Source organism: Pelodiscus sinensis, chromosome 2, assembly GCF_049634645.1.
Source record: "Pelodiscus sinensis isolate JC-2024 chromosome 2, ASM4963464v1, whole genome shotgun sequence".
In the NCBI taxonomy this organism is placed as follows: domain Eukaryota; kingdom Metazoa; phylum Chordata; order Testudines; family Trionychidae; genus Pelodiscus; species Pelodiscus sinensis.
In genome coordinates, this window is record NC_134712.1 from 35,774,558 (window position 1) to 35,794,665 (window position 20,108).

General features: G+C 44.9%; 2 protein-coding genes across 18 annotated transcripts in view; one reads left to right on the forward strand and one right to left on the reverse strand.

Moving 5' to 3' along the window:
- The window catches only part of RNF19A (ring finger protein 19A, RBR E3 ubiquitin protein ligase), a 118,940-nt gene extending 109,958 nt beyond the window's left edge, over positions 1 to 8,982 (forward strand). Inside the window, exon 12 of the mRNA XM_075920297.1 lies at positions 8,710 to 8,982. Within this exon, the coding sequence (XP_075776412.1) occupies positions 8,710 to 8,825 (116 nt within the window). The 3' untranslated portion in view covers positions 8,826 to 8,982. The remainder of the gene's footprint in view (positions 1 to 8,709) is intronic.
- Positions 524 to 20,108, reverse strand: part of SPAG1 (sperm associated antigen 1) — a 90,564-nt gene continuing 70,979 nt past the window's right edge. For 16 of the 17 annotated variants that reach the window (XM_075920291.1, XM_075920279.1, XM_075920280.1 and 13 more), the window contains 3 exons: positions 17,130 to 17,294; positions 14,443 to 14,817; positions 13,609 to 14,286 (listed from right to left, as the gene is read on the reverse strand). In XM_075920291.1, the coding sequence (XP_075776406.1) occupies positions 14,155 to 14,286; positions 14,443 to 14,817; positions 17,130 to 17,294 (672 nt within the window). In that variant the 3' untranslated portion in view covers positions 13,609 to 14,154. Of the gene's footprint in view, positions 8,143 to 13,608; positions 14,287 to 14,442; positions 14,818 to 17,129; positions 17,295 to 20,108 lie in introns of those variants that run through there. The other variant, XM_075920292.1, reaches the window with a different exon arrangement.

Consider the following 20,108-nt stretch of genomic DNA (forward strand, 5'->3'; position numbering starts at 1 on the left):
TATCATTAACTTTCACAATGCTCAATAAAATTTCTAAGTTTAGAGCATATTTTATACTAGAGATAAATTCTTAGTGGTTCTGCAGTTTCTCTTTTTAATCCTTTTTGTAACAGTTCTAACAAGATTTTGTATTAGATAAATGCTTATTGCTCTAATTCAGAAGTCTAGGGACCAGTGAGACCCCGTCATGGGACCTAGTTAGGAGATCAGGACCTAGGGGTCATAGTGGACCACAAGTTGAATATGAGTCAACAGTGTGATGCTGTTGCAAAAAAAGCAAATATGATTCTAGGTTGTATCAACAGGTGTGTTGTAAGCAAAACTCGTGAAGTCATTCTGCCGCTCTACTCTGCACTAGTTAGGCCTCAGCTGGAGTACTGTGTCCAGTTCTGGGCGCCACATTTCAAGAAAGATGTGGAGAAATTGGAAAGGGTACAGAGAAGAGCGACAAGAATGATTAAAGGTCTAGAGAACATGACCTATGAAGCCAGGCTTCATGAACTGGGCTTGTTTAGTTTGGAAAAAAGAAGATTAAGGGGGGACATGATAGCGGTTTTCAAATATCTAAAAGGGTGTCACAAGGAGGAAGGAGAAAATTTGTTCCTCTTGGTTTCTGAGGACAGGACAAGGAGTAATGGGCTTAAAGTGCAGCAGGGGAGGTTTAGATTGGACATTAGGAACAAATTCCTAACTGTCAGGGTGGTCAAATATTGGAATAAATTGCCAAGGGAGGTGGTGGAATCTCCCTCTCTGGAGATATTTAAGAACAGGTTAGATAGACATCTGTCAGGGATGGTGTAGATGGAGCTTGGTCCTGCCTTGAGGGCGGGGGGCTGGACTCGATGACCTCTTGAGGTCCCTTCCAGTCCTATGATTCTATGATCATCATGGGTCAACTCTTGTGAACAAGGAGGGTAAAAACGTAGACCTTCTGGGGGGGGAAAGGTTTTCTCCAGACCTCAGGACAGCCAATTATCAAGTGCACCTGGCTAAATATAATTTCGTGAGCTAAGCTAAGACTGAAGGAATTAACAACAGTATCCCACGGCAGGATCATCCTCATTTCCAAGTTCTGATGGAGAAAGGAAAACTTATAACCAGGACCGCCCTGCAGACTGCAGTCAATGTGGCTCTTGAGCCATGGCTAATTCCATTGTTATGCAAGGGATGTCCTGACTCCATGTCTCAGGATTCTCCAGGAAGCTTCAGAATGCTATCAGGGTCCTCCCCTTTGATGATCATCTCTTCAATTAGAAGACAATTGAGCACCTACACATCCTGAAAGACTCTAGGGCTACCCTTGAATCCTTGGGTCTAAACACACTTGCCCACAAAGAACATCCATAGGCAATTGACCTTTTTGTGGGATAGGGTGCAACACTTCTACCTTTAGAGACCCCCTTTCCCTATGTTCTCCTACATCAGCATTGACATCTCAGTTCCAGCCTCCAGCCTGATATTTTTTGAAGTGAATTTGGGGAATCACTGAGCCTCCATACCCCATTCAGGGGTTGTCTGGCACTCTTTTTTGATACCTGAAGAGCAATAATGGGAAATTGGGCACTGAATATCATCCATTGTGGCTATACAATTGGTTTTGCAATGCTACCTCCTCCACAAAATACCTCCTCATCCCCCTTTGGGGAACACTCTCATGACGATGTTCTCACTCAGCAGATGAAGTCCTTACTGCCATGAGGAGCAGTAGAATGCATTCCTCTACAATGTCGAGGGACAGGTTTTTACTGAATCTACTTCCTCAGACCCAAAAAGAAGGGTGAGTGGAGATCAATCCTTGACCTCCACCAACTCAACTGCTTGATTCGCAAACTCACATTTCTCATGGTCACATTGGCAGGGACCATTTCATTTTTAGAAAAGGGCAGATGGGGTCACCACTCTTGATATGAAGGACATGTACTTCAAGATCAATATTCATCCCACCTACGGACTTCTCAGATTTACAGTGAGCTCTGACCATTTCCAGGGTGGTACAGAGTTCTACCCTTTGGGATAGCCATTACCCCAGTGTCTTTACCATGGTATTTTCCATGATAGCAGCTTAAGCCTCTTAATCTTTTCTTACCACAATGTCTTGCTCACCGGAAAGCTTTCGCATTGACCTCTGATGTTCCATATCCTTTCCTCACTTGGAATCAGTGTTGAATATTGAAAAATCCATTCTTACCCCCTAATCAATCTTTGAACTTTATCGGGGCAACCTTGAATGTTGTCATCAAAGGGAGTATGTACCCACAGACAGGTTCCAGATCATGAACAATAAAATAGCCTACACACAGACAATGCGCAAACCTTGGGTAAAGTCAAAATATGTCTTGTTCCTCCATAGTTTTGGACACGTGTACCTCCATTTGCAAGATTCCATCTTCGCTGCCTTCAGGCATGCCTACAGTCTGTTTGCTATGGAAGCCACCATTCTATGAACCCCACACTGACAGTTCCAGCCAAGGTCCTGTCTTCCCTCCTATGGTGGACAAATCCACATCATGTATGCATAGGAGTCCCCATTGCCCTTTCTTCACCAAACTGTACTGCCATTACAGATGTGTCCCGTACTAGGTTGTGGAGCCCATAGGAGCAACCACGTGGCGTAGAGGATGTGGACATCTTGAGAATCCAGAATGCACAATATCCTGGAATTGAGCTGTACCAAAAGGCGTATGAGTCCTTTCTTCCATTCATCTGCTCTCTCCATGTCCTCATAATGTTAGACATCACAATTGTCTTCTACATTGACAAAAAAAAGAGGTGTGAGATCTGGCTCCTGGGGTGCAGAAGCAGTCAATGTCTGGACCTGGTCTATCAGCAATCAAATCGCCTATCCACAGCCTTCTTTCCAGAAACACTGCACATGCTCACACACTTCCTCAACAAATACTTAGGCCAGGTCTACACTACACCAGAAATTGGGCTTAAGATACTCAATTCCAGCTACGAGAGTTGCATCACTGGAGTAGAAGTACCTTAAACTGAATTTCTGAGGCAGCCCCACTGCAGGAGGTCAGTGGGAGGAACTCTTTTGTCAACTTCCCTTGCTCCTTGCAACCCTGTGGAGTACCAGGGTCAATGAGCGTTCTATCAGCTTTCAGTTTAGTGGGTCCTTACTAGACCCACAAAATAGAACCCTGGAATATCTATCAGTGGAGTGTTGATCTCTGTGTAAGTATAGACAAGGCCCCAGCAATCGACCATGAGTGGGAACCTAATGACATGGTGCTTCATGACTTTTTCTCATAATGTGGAACCCCAGGCAGGGATCTGTTCACTTCCCTGGCAAATAAGCGTGCCACATACTGTTCCGGGGAGCCCTAGGTTACCACTCTCAGCGCAACACTCTCTTTCCGCGGTGAAATCAGTTCAACTATGCATTCCCTCCATGACCAGTCCTGCCATGAGTACTACACAAGATCTGACAGGACAGGGAAACAGTTATCGTGCTTGCCCTTTTCTAACCCAGGTAGTTTTGTTTCTCCAACTCCCCAATCTCCTGCACCTGTCTCATTTCCCAGTTATCCTCCCTGAGCTCCCGCCCCAGTGCCGGGGAAGGGTTAGACACCCCAAGCCACTACTGCTTCACCTCAGGGTATGGTATTTGGATGGTGGTCAGTCCTAGAAGAGGCATGCTTCTTGGCCATGTGAAACATTCTCTAGTAGCAGGAAGGACTCAACTCAGAAATTTACCAATCTAAATGGAAACATTTCTCATCCTGGACAAGGAGAGGCATTCTATCAGAATTGATGGGTATCTCATTCCTATGCTATATCCTATCTCTGAAGGCATCAGGCCTATCCCTCAGTTCCCTGCAGGTCCACTTGACAGCTATCAGAGCTTTCCACCCCTTATGGAGGACTATGCTATTTTCACAAACATGCTAACCACTCAGTTCTGGAAAGACCTTAAAACTTCCCCAGTACCTACAGCAGCATGGGTCAGAGGGCACGCCACCTCCACCCAGAGAAGTTCCACATGGATATCGCGCTGTATTCAGCTTGGTCAGATCTTGAACTGCCCCCCTTCAGTGATATGAGCACATTCCAGGAGAGCCTAAGCCATGTCAGTGGCATCCCTTCAGGACATTCTAGATAACTGTAAGGCACCACATGGAGCTCTGTCCACACATTTGCAAGCCACTACAAGGTGTATATGCTGCTACATTTGGGATGGTTTACTTCATTGCTCAACCCTATGGTCACATCCTCCTACTTAGGTACTGCTTGTCAATTACCCACAGGAATACAATCGGAGCCATAGTTTCAAAGAAGAGGGAGGTTACTTATCTGTAACTGGAGATTCTTTGTGATATGTGGTCCTTATCAGTATTTCACTACCTGCCCTTCTTCCCCTCTACTTTGAATCTTATCTGATTTGTGGTGGTGAAGGAACTGAAGAAGTGGTGAGTTCACACTGCCTTTATTGCCTCAGTTGGGGGCACAAGGTAAACCAGAGTGCATGTGAGAACCAACAAATGCTAGTTTCAAATGTTCTGTCTCCTGAGGCATGGTGCACATGTGTAACCCACTGTAGAGTACATAAAGGGACTGTACAACTTGAAGAAACCTCCACTTCCAGGTAAGTAACAACCTCTTCTAGGTTTCCTCCTAACGCCTGTTCTGCCTCTTGTGCTAGTTTTTGTAATTAGCTTCTGTTGCTGTTAGAGGTCAGTTTTCAAAGCATTATTATTACGCAATGGAGACTTTCTACAGAAATGAAAAGAACAGGAGAATCTATGAAACTTGAGATCTCTGACATTGTTGAATTTCATCACTTCCTCAATTAAGTACCTGGATTCTATTCCTGGCAGTGCCAAGATTCCTGTGTGACCTTGTTCAGTTTCACTTATGATGCACAAGATTTATTTCAGCCTGCTTGAAGCATTCCTTCATTGGCTACAAGCCACTACTGGAACTGAATCATAGAAATGTAGGGCTGGAAGGGATATCAAGAGATTATCTAGTCCAAGACCAAGTAAATCTAGATCATCTTTGACAAATGTTTGTCTAAGCTGTTGTTTAAAATTTTTAATTATTAGTCATTAATTTTTTGTGGAAGCCTGTTCCAGTACTTAACTACTCTTATAATTAGATTTTTCCCCTAATATTGAATGTAAATTTCCCTTGCTGCAGATTAAGTCTATGACTTCTTGTCCTACTTTCCATGGCTATCAGAATGACATGTGAACTGTGTCAAAAGCTTTGCTAAAATCAAGATACAGGCAGTCCCCGGGTTACGTACAAGATAGGGACTGTAGGTTTGTTCTTAAGTTGAATTTGTATGTAAGTCGGAACTGGTACATATTGTTGGGGAAATTCTACCAAACATTTCTCCAGAGCTCAGTTTTATTCTCCTACACCTCACTTCCCTCAGTCCTTTATTCTCAAGCTGAGGTGTCTGCTGAGAAAAGCCACTCCACGTCTCCCTGGTCTGCTGGGGGGAGGGCGCTAGCTTCGCGTCTCCCTGGTCTGCTATCACCATTTGTAAGTAGGGATCCGATGTAAGTCGGATCCGTGTAACCCGGGGACTGCCTGTATATCACATCTGCTTCTGTCCAGCCACTATGCCAGTAACCCAGGCAAAGGAAATTAATTTGGTTTGGAATGAATTGTTCTTGAGAAATCCATGCTGGCTATTACTCACTACCCTATTACCTGCTAGACGTGCGTACAAATAGTTTAGTAAGTTGTTTCAGTAGCTTTCCAGGTATCAAAGTACGGCTGACTGGGTTATACTTCCCCACGTCCTCTTTAAAGATAAGTACTGTGTTTGCCATTCTATACTCAGGACCTCATGCATGAGATGTAAAGTTTCAAGATTGTTTCAGCCACTCCTTAAGTAATCTAGGCTGAATTTTTTTCAAGCCTTACTAACTTGAACACATCTGATGTATCTAAATATGCTTTAATCTGGCCTTTCTTTAGTCTGGCTTGTGTTCCTTCCCTTTTGTTAATATTAATTGGGTTAAGCATCTGGTCACATTTAACCTATTTAGTGAAGACAAGCAAAATAGGTATTAAATTTCTTAGCCTCCTTGCTCTCATGTTATTAGCTCTGCTTCCTTGCTGAGTGGTGGATCTACAGATTCCTTAGTCTTTCTCTTGCTTCTAATGCATTTCTGGTGCGTTTATGTCCCTTGGCAGGTGTAACTCATTGTATGCCTTTCCCTTTCTGATTTTGTCCCCACATAGGTGTACTTTTCTTCTGTACTCAGCCGTTTACCCGTTATTCTACTTTTGATAGGATTCCTTTTTTACTGTCAGGTAATTAAATGAGTTGTATCGACAAAGCATTCTTACCTTGTTGATCATTGTCTATTGAGTTCAGCCATCACAAGTATCTGAGGTATTTTGGCATTTCCCAGGTGATACTCAGTGTGGAGCTCAGGTACTAATACAGTGGATGTGGGGCTGATTTTCAATGTCAATGTAGTAGTTGACTGTGTCTTTGCTCAGAATATTGTGTTGCTCTGCCCTGTACTTTAAAAGGTTGGAAGCAGCATTTCAAGTTTAAATCGGTTGCTCAATTTACGTGGACAGAGATTTATATTGTGTGTACTAAGCTCTTGACCATGAGCAGAGACTCCTAGATGCTAAGTCTAGTCCACATATTTTTCCAAGATACCAGCATTATACAGGGGATAGAAAACTGGGAGTTAAGAAAGGAGAGTCTGCCACTGACTCACTGTGGCACTTTGGGCAAGTCAGTTGATTTGTCTGCTTCATCTCCCCAGCTGTGTTTCCCTTTCCCTAGGAAGTGCTTTGAGCTCTGTGGATGAGAATTACTTTAATAAAGCTAAGTGTTTACTGATCTTGCTGTCTTTCCTATAAAATGTAGCAGTCCCTGCCCACCTGCTTTGTGAAATTGAAAGTATTTGAGACATACAAACTGGTGAGACTTAAGGCCCTTCCCCTGAGCCCAGGAGCTCATCCATTTGTGAAGCTGTGCAGAAAGCACCCTGGAAGGGCCTGGCACTTTTGTCAGTTCAGTTCTCAAGCTAGAGAACATCTTGGTCCCTTGTATATATTGTACAATTATTAGGGATTAAATGGAGTGAATGTTCCCCAGAGATTTGTTTTGACTGCATAGGAAAGGTCTTTCTCATTTTCACGGGCTTCTGCTTCCTAAAGGAACTCCACACAAACTGCCCAGCTCTAGTTCAGTCCCCATTTCAATGTAAACACAGCGTATTAACACAAAGCGAACACAAGCACAATAGGTCTCAAGTCATAGTGGGGAAGGTGTAGGTTGGATATTAGGAAAAACTATTTCACGAGGAGGGTGGTGAAGCACTGGAATGGCTTACCTAGGGAGGTGGTGGAATCTCCAGCTGTTGAGGTTTTTAAGTCTCGGCTTGACAAAGCCCTGGCTGGGTTGATTTAGTTGGGATTGGTCCTGCTTTGGGCAGGGGGCTGGACTTGATGACCTCCTGAGGTCTCTTCCAGCCCTAGGATTCTATGAGCAAGGAGCGGCAGGATCATGCAGGGAAGGGGCTGGCAGTAACGGCGAGAATGTGTGCATTCGTGGGGGCTTGTCACATTTTCTGTTTTATTAGTCTCCTTTGAGTGCTGCTGTTTCTGACCCTAGATACAGAAAGAGGGCAGGGGAAGGGGCTCCAGGGCTGTCTGTTAGTCATACAGGTGGAGGCTGCTGACCTTTAACAGTGGGCCAGGGCTCTGCAGGTCAGTGCATATTAGACAGGGACGGAGGGCAGGACTGGCACTGGGCCACTCCTCCAAGGAGATTTAGGATGCAGCTTCTTGTGTCCTTTCCCTGCTGGCAGTGTAGGGGCCTGTCCTAGTGCCCTTCCCCCTCTGCCTGGCGGGGGTGGGGGTGGGGGTGAGGAGAGAGAGCCCTGTGTGGATATCCAGATTAACGGATGTGCAGGGCTCTGATTGCAGGAGTTAGCTGAGTCTACTTCATGTGACTGCTTTTCCCCACCAGCAGTAGTGGTGTCTCAGTTCCTTCTGCAGCCGCTGCTTCACTTGCTTTGTGTTCTCATTACCTGATGTGATCCCATGGCTGTGGCTCGAGGAAGAAGCCAAATCAGGAGTGCAGGTGGAGAGAATTCTCACCCCATTGGGGACCAGGGTTTACCTCATCCCGGGCTGGACTCAGTCTCCTTAGCCCTGTGAGAACCAATGACAAACAGGAGGTGGGCTTTGTGTTATGAGCAGGACAGTTGTTTTCAATCTGCCATAGTGTGACCATATTTTAAACTAGTTTTGGTTCCTTTCCCCCATGCAGCCATAAAGAAGTGGAGGGTGATCGTGCCTTTCTTCTGTCTGCTTCTGATGTAGGCTATTTGGAACCACAGTTGCACGGAGCCAGTCAGTGTCTAAGCCTATTTTAAGTACAGAGACTGTCACTCTGATCAGTAGAATCCACCAATGTAGAATGAAGTGATTGTGCTTATTGGGTATTTCTAGAGCAAATGGGGTGGATGCACAGAGGACAGGAGGGGAGGTTGGTAAAATAAACAGCTTTCCAAATAGAGCAACCTGACATCCAGCTGATGAGTCAAGCTCTTAGGCTTTAATGGCTAAGTCCTGGCATGGCTCCTGTGCCAAACTGGAATGAACCAGCTGTGCAGTGCTCCCAGTTGCTAAATATTGTTACTGAAAATCTCTCACTAGCTTGTACAATGCTGTTACCACAGATGATTATTCAGCATTTGTGTTTCTATGTGACTACAGGGAATAAAATCAAGCTCAAGAAGGGGAAGAAGCAGAGGCCTAAATGCAGAGCAAGCAGTTATGCCAGCTGTGACTCATCATTGCCTCTGGAATCGGACACTGTGAGGCATCAGTGAATGCGGAATTACTTTGGGAGCTGCACAAGTTCTGAATGGTACCACACCTGGCTTGTGTTCTCAGCAGTCCTATTGTAGTAGGATAGGCCAGCCAGGACCCTGGCCGTACTTAATCCCTTCACAGGCCTCTGCTTGCAACATAAAATAGATATTCATGCTCCAGTTTTCCTTCCTTGCAGTGCTCTGAGTTTAGAGCAGTGGTCACCAACCAGCAGATCAGGATCTACTGGTAGATCTTGGAGCCTCTGTCAGCTACCCCTCCCCCTACTGCTGCACATCTCCTGCCCCTTTGCCTTGGAGCAGTCTCCCCCCACCTCAGGAGCCTCCTGCTTGCTGGGCAGGGCAGGGGAGGGATAGCAGGTGCCCCCTCTCCTACCCTGTATCCTATATCCACAGAGCAGTGTGGGGGGCACTACAGGACTGGGGATGGAGTTTGCTAGCTGCTTTTGGGAGGGGTGAGCCGGCCTTAGCCCCACTCAACCACCACCCAGGAACCACCTCACGTAAGCAGTGTCCAGTCAGAGCCTACATCCCAAAATCCTACCCAGTCAGAAACTGCCTCTTGTACCCCAAACCCCTGCGCTAGCCTCGAGTACCCCCGTATCCAAGCGCCCTCCCAAAGCCTGCACCTAGAACCCCTTCTGGTATCCCAACTGCCTGCTCCAAGGTCAGCTCAGAGCCACTCTCAAATCCCTTAATCCAAGACCAGAGCCTGTACCCCAACCCTCTGCCCCTGTCTGGTGAAAGTGAGGGAAGATGGGGGTGGGATGGAGGATGTTGGGAGGATGGAGTGAGCAGGGATAGGGCCTTGGAGAAGGAGCACAAAGGAGGCAGGGCAAGAGTATTTGGGTTTGAGGTAGATCTTGGATTGCATTTAAATTCAAAAAGTGATCTTGTGCTTAAAAATTGGAGACCACTGATTTAGAGGTATCAAAGAGACCACCCATTTAGCCAGGAGTCGTTAGCACAGAGGAAGGCTACGTCTGCATTGGCATGATCTTGCGCAAATACTCTTAATGCAAGAACTCTTGCGTTGAAGTATTTGCTCAAGAGAGCATCTACACTGGCATGTGCCTTTGCGCAAGAGATGTACTTTTGTGCAAGAGCATCCATGCCAGTGTAGACACTCTCTTGCGCAAGAAAGCTCTGATGGCCATTTTAGCCATTGGGCTTTCTTGCGCAAGAAATTCATGTTGCCTGTCGACACTGGCCTCTTGCGCAAGAACAGTTGCACAAGAGGGCTTATTCCTGAGCGGGAGCATCATAGTTATTGCGCAAGAAGCACTGATTTTATACATTAGAACGTCAGTGTTCTTGCGCAAGAACTCGCGGCCAGTGTAGACAGGCAGCAAGTTTTGGCGCAAAAGCGACTGCTTTTGCACAAGATCACACCAATGTAGACACAGCCGGAGGGAAGCCATGCCATGTGCATTCAAGACCTCTGGGGCCCTTACTTTGTCACTCCTGCTTCATGACTGCTGAGTTGGAGAAGTCTCCCTCTGAAGAAGTGGGTTACATGTTTTGTTAGTCTTTAAGGTGCTGCTAGTCTATTTGTTGTTTAAGTTTTTCCTGTTAAATTCAGCTACTCAGCTGTAGATTTTTATTGATGGGGGGTGGGGAAAGTTGACTTCTCTCCTAAACTAAAGTGCCTGGGTTTGAGGCTGCTGGTGTCCAAAGCCGGAAAGTGGCAGGATTGCTACTATGTTCCACACCACAGCAATGGCACTGTCCAGTTGTTAAATTCACTCTGCTTCAGAGCAATAGTGATGCTAGGCAGCTGCAGCATGTACACTTGGAAGGTTGTCTCTACAGTCAAAAGGGCTGCACTGTTTTATTATGAAAACACGATTACAGTCTACAGCGGAGGTGAGCAATATTTTTTGATTGGGGCTATTCCAGGAATTTGGTAAGTGGTCAAGGACTGCAATTGTCCATAATGTTAATGGAGGACGTGCAAGGTCTGGGATAGAGGCTGGTTGCAAATGGGAGCTGGGGGTGTGGGATCTGGGAGGAGTTTTGGGTGGAGGAGATAGATTGTGTCTGGTTGCAAGAGGCCTGGAGTGTAGGTTCTGGAAGGAGACTGTGACCTGGGGCAGGAGATTGGGGTGAAGGGTCTGGGTGAGGGTTAATAGGGGCGGGAGGGGATGCAGGAGTTTGGGTTGTGACTGGGGGTAAAGGATTGGTGTGGGAGGCAGTTAAAACCTGGAAGAAGGGTGCAGGGTCTAGGAGAGGGTTGTGACCCTGGGGCAGAAGGGGATTGCATGGGTTTGGATTATGACCAGGGGCAAGGGATTGGGGTGCAGGATCTGGGAGGGGGTATAGGTGCAGAGGGTTTGGGTTACATGGGATGGGGGACAGAGTTGGGGGAGGGAGGGGCTGGGGTGCCAGAAGCAGGCTGTAGCCAGGAGGTGCTTACCTGAGCAGCTCCTAGCCAGCAGGTCCCTCGGCCAGGCTCCCTGCCTTTTGCATGGGCTGCAGAGGGCACTGTTTCTCTGAATGCTGAGAGCCCTCGGGGAGGGGCACTTCATGCATTGTCCAGCCTGCAAACAGGCAGCTCCCATTGGCCACTACTGACAGTATAATGTCTGTCACACTGGGGTGGGGGGGCGAGGTGTTTGAATGGTACCCTGAGCAACATAAGTTACACCAACAACTGTGATGTGTAGACAAATCTCCTGACTTAGCAGCCAGCTGCTAAAAGGTTTTTAAAATGTTTTGGTGTCCTCCATTTGGGCTTTCAGGATCACATCTCAATAGCAAAATGCATCACATGCTGCTTTAATGATTTAAAGGGAGGAAGAGTAGTTGCTTGATATGTAGCAGGTTAGATGTTGAACACTGATGTCAGTGAACTTTGCATTAGCGAAGTTCTGCTAAAATGTGGTCTTTGCAGTTGAGTCACGGGCCTGGGAACAAACTGCATATGAATTATTTAGCATAAATTTGACCCCTTTAGAAAAGGCACGTTCTGCACCCCTAGCAAGCAACAGGCACAAGAGTAGCTCTCAAATTCCATTGTCACGACAGCCACAGCAGCTGCACCACTAGTGAATTATAGGTCTTGCTCTTGATGATTCCATACCCAAGAGAATCATCATTACATTAGTCAGTAACAGACAGGATTGCTGAATCAGGCTGGGGCTGGAGCAACAGGAAATCTTGGTTTGGGTAAGAACTGGTTATCACATTTTGCAACATCAAAAATTACAGCAAGGGCGGAGAACTTCTAGCCCACAGGCTGCTCACAATTCATCAAGTTGAGAGAGTTCCTATATGATGGATGTATGAACAGGTAGAAATAGGTGTCCTGCGATTCTAGAGCCACAAACAAGTGATGAGGATCTAATGAAGGGGATTACAGAGGTCACAACCATCATCTTGAACTTGAAACAACAGACGAACTCACTGAGGCACTAAAAGTCTGTCGTCTTTGGGATTAGAGATAAATAAGAGTAGAAACTCACCCCCAACCCATCTACTTCCTGCCCTCATCACTCCTCTGCCACAGATAGAGAGGGTTACAGTACAGGAATGTGCTCCCCACCTTCTCAACCTCCATGCCTTTGGATACTTACTGAGCCCCTCCCCTCACAACCAGACTACTCCCCAAAGTCTCCCTCACTCCAACAAGTTGTAACCAGCTGCACCTCTTCCCCCCCCCCCCCCCCCCCCGGCTGAGCCCCAACCACCTTCACCTGGACTTCCCCGCAGAGTCCCATTTCCTCTCCAGCTGGAACCCCCAAAGGAACACCTGCGCATCCAAATCCCCCACATTTAGGCCTCCACATTGCATAGTGTGCACTAATATTACCCAACCCAGAACACTCTCACGCCACACCTGAACCTCCCCCAACACTAAGCCACTCCACATTTGTATCATGCTGGGTAGAGCCTGCCTGCCTCATACCTGAGTTGGGACTAGGGCCGGGAGTGAGAGAGACTATCCTTTTCACTTGCTATATTGTGGCAGCTAGCATTGAGGAACAGGACCCTGGGCTATTTTGAGGGCAGACCCAGCCCTTGTGCTGTGTCAGGGTTGAGTGAATCCTCACTGCCAAGTGTGTCTCCTCTTGGGTAGAAGTTCTAGGGTGATCTCCAACCTTCATGCAACCAGTAGTCTAGCTTCTCCCTGCCAGGCTGGATCCTGCACTTTGACAAAATATGCAGAATTTTGCATAACCTTAAAAAACTGTGCACATAATTTAATTTTTTTGTGCGGAATTCCCTCAGGAGTACACATTCTCCTCATAAATTAAGCCAAAATTAATTACAACCAAATAAAATATTAAACTAGCACCTAGTATTTCAATAATAGCATACTATGAAGGGTCAATCACTACAACATTGTCACCACAAATAAGTACTGTTTTCAAAAGTATCAGCAATCCTGTCAAAAAATTTCCCCACATTTGACAATAAATTATTCTCCTCTTCCCTATTTCAGAAACTTCACAATTTAACAATTATATTGCTTTAAAGAGTTCCATGACAAACTAGTCTACTTTGATTCATCTTTGTTGTTAACCTGTGTGGCACAGAGTATAAAAATATGTTTTGTAGATTCCAAGAAAGATGTAATTATTTAACATCAGAAAAAGTTAACAGAATATTTTTTGCAAACACAAGGCTTGTTTATGTGATGTGTTAGCACTAGAGGAGTGCGAATTGTAGTGCACACTAGTATATGGTGCACTAATTAGCCTGCACTGACTCTGCCAGCATGGACTAAAGGTTCTCTAGTGAGCGTTATTGTAGCGCTGTTTCAAACAACACAACATTAGTGGGCATTAGGAAATTTTTAATACACATTACAAGGCTTCACATGGGCCACAGTGGTGCACATCAATGTGCAATAGAGTTTACATGCCTCTAATGTAGACTAACTCACCATGTAGACAAGCCCACATTTTAGTAAAGCTATTTCTAACTAATAACCCACTTATCTTGAGGACACTTCTTAGCATTAGAAAATATAATCTGACCTAAAATGAGGTGACAAATGAATGGCTAGAAGTCTGACACATGCTGTACCATTAGAATGTTTTTACACTCTCTATATAAAATCAATATATTCTAATTTAATCATTATATCATCAAATAATATGACCTATGTATTAAATATGAAGATGTGCATTAGCACACAATAGGTTACAAATATATACAAATGCAAGATAAAACAGCAGCAGATTTTAAATGTGCACATACTGTAAAAAATACAGCATGTTCAACAATCCAGGTAAAAGACTGACTTTATCCCCTACAAGTCTTCATAGTTCATACATCCAGTCTACCAACATCAACTATATACATGTAAAAGTTAACATTCTGTTTAGAGTTCATAAACCCTTTTAAGGCTCTCCAGGTCTTCTAAAGAAAATTGGTGATTTTGCTTTTTTGACAGAGAGTCAAACAACTCCTGAACCTGCTGTTTTTCATTCTTGCTAAGAAGTGTCAGCACTACCTGAAAAAATATTTTGAATAGTTAGTGCAGATAGGTGTAATCTCCTGTTTTTCTGTTAAGTGCTAAATTTAACAATCTTTATACTGAATTGAGTTTTTTACATTTTGAGTTTCTTGACATTGCCAGAGAGAAACTGCATTGAATATATGCTCTTACCTTAAACCTCTCAACTTTACTCAGATAAAGAAGGTGCTGATACACAAGGCCAGGGTTTTTTCCAAGTAGATGACGTTCCAATGCCTGCATGAAGATCAGAAAGGTATTCCCGTCTAGTTTGTTACTTAGCAGCACTGGCAATTTTTGGGGATCAATAATGGTTAAAAGATCTGCACAGGCAGCTTCATCCCTCTTGGCATTCACTGCATTTACAATCTGACCAAACTCATAGGCATTAGATGGTTCTGAAATGAGTAGTTTTTCAGAGATTTTCAATGGCACACTGTTTTCAGCTGCTCCTTTGGCAACATGGCAATTCAGCACAGCATCGTCTGAGGTATTAGCCTTGCTTTCTTCTTCATTTATCTCATTAACCTTCATAGGAACACAAATCATTTTAGTTTTGACATATATATTACCTCAAGTTTCATAAATCATCTGACAATATGTCCTGCACTGATGCCACTAAATTAGAGTTTACCACTTTCCTCATCTTGTGGGAAGACTTTTTGGAACAGGATGGCTGTTCTCCTTTTTATTTTCCACTTTTCCCTTTCCAGAAATGGTATCCTAATATATTCATGCATGTTAAAAGGTTGTTTTTCTTAGTCCACAGTGCATATTTTATACTTATCATTAGTATGTTGTATCTTTTTCTCAAGGAAAGAGCTGTAAGTTGTTGGCAGAAACTAAATATACGATCAATAGCGTAATAATTTTAAATATACAGTGAAAGCTTTGTTATCCGGCACGCTTGTTAACCAGAAAACTTTAACTGGCATTGCCCCCAGCCACAATACTGTCACATCTTCAGGCGCACAGGCCTGGCTTGGTTTACCATGACTGGCTTAACAATTTTTTATTTAAGAAGTACTAATCATCTTTAACTCAAAATAGAAATGTGAAACCAACTGCCTCACACTACAAACCTACCAATATTAAAAACTTGAGTTTTACTATTATTATCCATTGGTTTTTCGTAGGTTGATGGGACCCTCATATAACCAGAACGCTCTAATCCCCTGGCATGCCAGATAACACAGGTTTTACTGTACATACTATCTATTAAATAGTAGATCAAGGGTAGAGCTATATTTTAATAATAGTAAATATCTACTAAAAACATTTTTATTTTTTCAAAACATGAAAAGTCATGAAATTGAATTAATACAAATTCAGGGGGTGGTGGTTCTTGAAATGTATATAAAACTTTTCAGGAAAGTTTTCGGGTATGATATAACAATTTTGTGTTCAATCTACTAGTATTTTCTCTCTTCAATAATCTGATTGTGATCTTTACTTCTTACTATTAAGGGAGGCTTCTTGATCTCATATGTAGTACATTTTGGTTAAAATGAAAAAAACAACCCCTAGGTTTCAATGGGGATTTTCTCTCTTCAATAATCTGATTGTGTTCTTTACTTCTTACTATTAAGGGAGGCTTCTTGATCTCATATGTAGTACATTTTGGTTAAAATGAAAAAAACAACCCCTAGGTTATGCCTGTTACACAAAGTTATCAAAACCCCTTTGATTTTGATGGGATTTCTGCTTGGGACCACTTGTACAAGGGGCTCCCTAATGGTTTATATTACCGTCTGCAATTCCAGTTTTATTTTAATAAAAAAGTTATACAACAATTTTAAAATGAGAGGGCCAAATTCTAATGTCACATACGTTAGATCAGTAGCCACATTTCTTGTAATAAAATAAGGAAGAAAGATATACATTCTTACAGGACCACAATCTTTTAGTCACAGTGAAATCTCACCATGAAATGACTCATTATTTAACAACAGTGACTCAGTATTCTTTGGGCACCAGAAACTCAGTGTAGTTGTTCTGACCTAGTAATATTACATCACTTGAGTCTTAATACAATATTAAAAAAACATTCTCTGATGATTTTGTAGTTTTTTTCACCCACGCTCTACTCCAGTGCATATTTAGTGTTCCATTTTCCCACCAAACTACCCAAATCTAACTGAAGGCATAGTCTCTGACAAAAACACAGAGCCACAGGGAACTCTTGGATAGTATGGCCTCTTTCTGGACCCCTAAAAACAACATTTGAAAGAGACCCGAAATGTTGTACTATCAGATGAGACAGATATTTTCACAAAAAAGTGTTTTGTTTTGTTTTAAAGGAACATGTCCTCAAATTTAATTCCATCTGAAAGTTTCTTGTTTAGGCCTAGGTCAGTTTACTTCTGCTGGATTTTGGATGTACCATGAAGCATTATAGACAAGGACACCAAACTAGGGATATTAACCAGTAAGCATACCAGTGAGCATAAGGCCAGTTCACTGGGCCTTGTTGGTGAATTTTGGAGCCAGCCAGCCATACTGGGCCAGTGCAGCCTCAGTGACAGGGGGCTGGCAGGCTGAGCAGCAGGTCCCTATGGCCAGGTAGTAGGCCAGGTGACAGGCCCTAATTTAAAATGGTTAACCAGTTAAGTGCTAGTATTAAATTGATTAATCATTTTAACATCCCTACACCAAATACACACCACATTTAAGATGTGAGTACACTGGAATGTTTTTAAAAACTAGCAAGCACATGAACAAACACACTATATGTAAGTATTATTAGCTCAAAATATCTGCCAACATTACAGAAGAAAACCCTATTTTAAACTTAAGTGTGTGATTTCAATATTGCCTGCTCTGCAAAAGAATGGAAATACCTCTTGTATTTTGATTGTCTTTCTTTGCTTCTGTTGGTTATTGGTTCCAGCATCATTTTTAAAGTTAAGCAACTGGGTGATCTTTTGTAGTTCCCTCTTTGCTTCAGCCACAGTTGGATCTATTATAAGTACTTTGCTAAGATCATCAACACTGGCTTGGTAATTCTGAAAATCAAAATGGGAAAAATAAGTTGTTTTCAGAAAATAAAAAACGCTTAATTACCTCGTAACTGTGATTCTTCGAGATGTGTTGCTCATGTCCATTCCAATTAGATGTGTGCGCGCAGAATGCACACGTCGTCGGAAGTTTTTCCCTCAGCAGTACCCTTAGGGCCAGCAGGGAGCCCCCTGGAGTGGCGCTGGTATATCGGCCCATATATACCCCTGCTGGCCCCCTCACCCACTCAGTTCCTTCTTAGAATCATAGAATAGTAGGACTGGAAGGGACCTCAAGAGGTCATCGAGTCCAGTCCCCTGCCCTCATGGCAGGTACAAATACTGTCTAGACCATCCCTGATAGACATTTATGTAACCTACTCATAAATATCTCCACAGATGGAGATTCCACCACCTCCCTGGGCAATTTATTCCAGTGTTTGACTACCCTGACAGTTAGGAACTTTTTCCTAATGTCCAACCTAAACCTCCCTTACTGCAGTTTAAGCCCATTGCTTCTTGTTCTATCCCCAGAGGCCAAGATGAACAAGTTTTCTCCCTCCTCCTTATGACACCCTTTTAGATATCTGAAAATTGTTATCATGTCCCCCCTCAGTCTTCTCTTTTCTAAACTAAACAAACCCAATTCCTTCAGTCTTCCCTCATAGGTCATGTTCTCTAGACCTTTAATCATTCACCAGGAGAGACACCTTATAAGACAGGTATAGAAGGGAACATGTCGCTAAAGATTAAAACGGGGGGTCCCATAAGTTTGGAAAGGACCGGGTTTAGGTCCCACTTGGGGACGGGTTGGCAGACATGTGGGTCGAGCCTGTCCAACCCTTTCAGAAACCTGTTGACCACTGGGTTGGCAAACAGAGTTTTCTCCCCTTCCCCCAGGTGGAAGGCCGAAATGGCCGCTAAGTGAACCTTGATGGAGGAGGAAGAGAGGTCCTGGAGACTGAGGTCCAACGGGTAATCCAGGATCAAGGGACTCACAGCTCGCCTTGGGTGTACCCCTTTCTGGGCAGCCCAGATAGAGAACTGTTTCCACTTAGCCAGGTATGTGGTCCTAGTGGAGTGCTTCCTGCTACCCAATAGGACTTCCTGGACCCATTCTGAGCACTGAAGTTCCTTGGCCGTTAGCCACGGAGCTTCCACACTGTCAAATGCAGTGAGTGCAGGTCTGGGTGGCGGAGCCTGCCCAAGTCCTGAGTAATCAGGTCCAGGAGTAGTGGGAAGGTCATGGGTCTCTCACATGACAGGTTGAGAAGGGTTGAGAACCAGTGCTGCTTGGGCTATGCTGGGGCGATTAAAATCAGAGACGCCCTGAACTCCCACACCGTGAGTAAGACCTTGTGGACTAGCGGGAGTGGTGAGAAGGCATTTAGTAGGCCCTGCAGCCAGGGGAGAAGGAGAGCATCTCCCAGTGAGCCCTGTCCCATGAGGGAACAGAATCGGTGGCATTTCCTGTTCTGCCCTATGGCAAAGATGTCCAGATGGGGAGACCCCCATGCATGAAAGATAGATTGGGCTACATCCCATCTCAATGACCATTCGTATCTTGCAAAGGACCTGCTCGGTTTGTCCACCAGGACATTTTGGGAGCCTGGGAGGTACTAGGCCATCAGGTGGATATCTGCCCCGATGCAAAGTTCCCACAGGTGAATTGCTTCCAAGCACAGGTGAGGGAACAGGCCCTGTCTTGCTTGTTTATATACACCACCACTGTCGTGCTGTCTGATAGGATGAGGACAGACTTGCCCCTGAGGTGGAGAAGGAAAACCGCACAAGTCAGTCAGACTGCCCGGAGCACCCTGATGTTGATATGCAGGGAGATCTTGTCCGCAGACCACATACCTTGCATATGAAGGTCTCCTAAGTGGGTTCCGCAGCCGGTGTCCAACGCGTCTGTGACAAGGCGGGTGGACGGTAACGGCCTGGAAAATGGTACCGACGCAGAGACCTCTGCCTGGTTGGTCCACCAGCTCAGCGCAAGAAGGACAGGGGCGGGGACCGTCACCACCCTGTCCCATGAATGGATGACCGGGTTGTGGACTCGCGATAGCCACATCTGTAGCGGGCACATGCGCAGCTTGGTGTGTTGCACTACATAAGTGCAGGCGGCAATGAGACCCAGGAGGTGCATGCAAGTCTGGGCTGTGGCCACTGGAAAATTCTGGAGTTCCCTGACTGTCGCCTCTTGTGTGAGAAACTGGGAATTGGGTTGGGAGGCTCTTGCCGAGGTAGAGTCCAGGGTGGCTCCCACAAACTCTATTATCGGAGCAGGCGTTAGGGTTGACTTGTCCAAGTTTAACAAAAGATCTAGATCATCGAAAAGTGCGCGCAACTATGGTGATGTGGGTTCGCACATGCAACTCCGAGTCTGCCCTCAGGAGCCAGTCGTCTAGGTAGAGGAACACCTGGATACCCCTTTTCCTGAGCACAGCGGCTACCACCGCCATACATTTGGTGAAGACCCAAGGGGCCGTGGAAATACCAAATGGGAGGGCCATGAATTGGTAGTGGTCTGGGCCCACAGTAAATCTGAGGAATTTGCAGTGGTGGAGAGCAATGGAAATGTGAAAATAAGCGTCTTTTAAGTTGAGGGCAACGTGCCAGTCTCTGGGGGCTAGTGAGGGAATTATGGACGCCAATGTTACCATTGTGAATTTTGCTTTGGCGGTGAAGGAGTTGAAGGACCTTAGGTCCAGGATGGGACGCAAGCCCCCTTTGGCCTTCGAGACCAGAAAGTAACGGGAATAGAATCCCCTCCCCCGAAACTCGGGGGGAACGCGTTCTATTGCCCCTACTGTAAGGAGA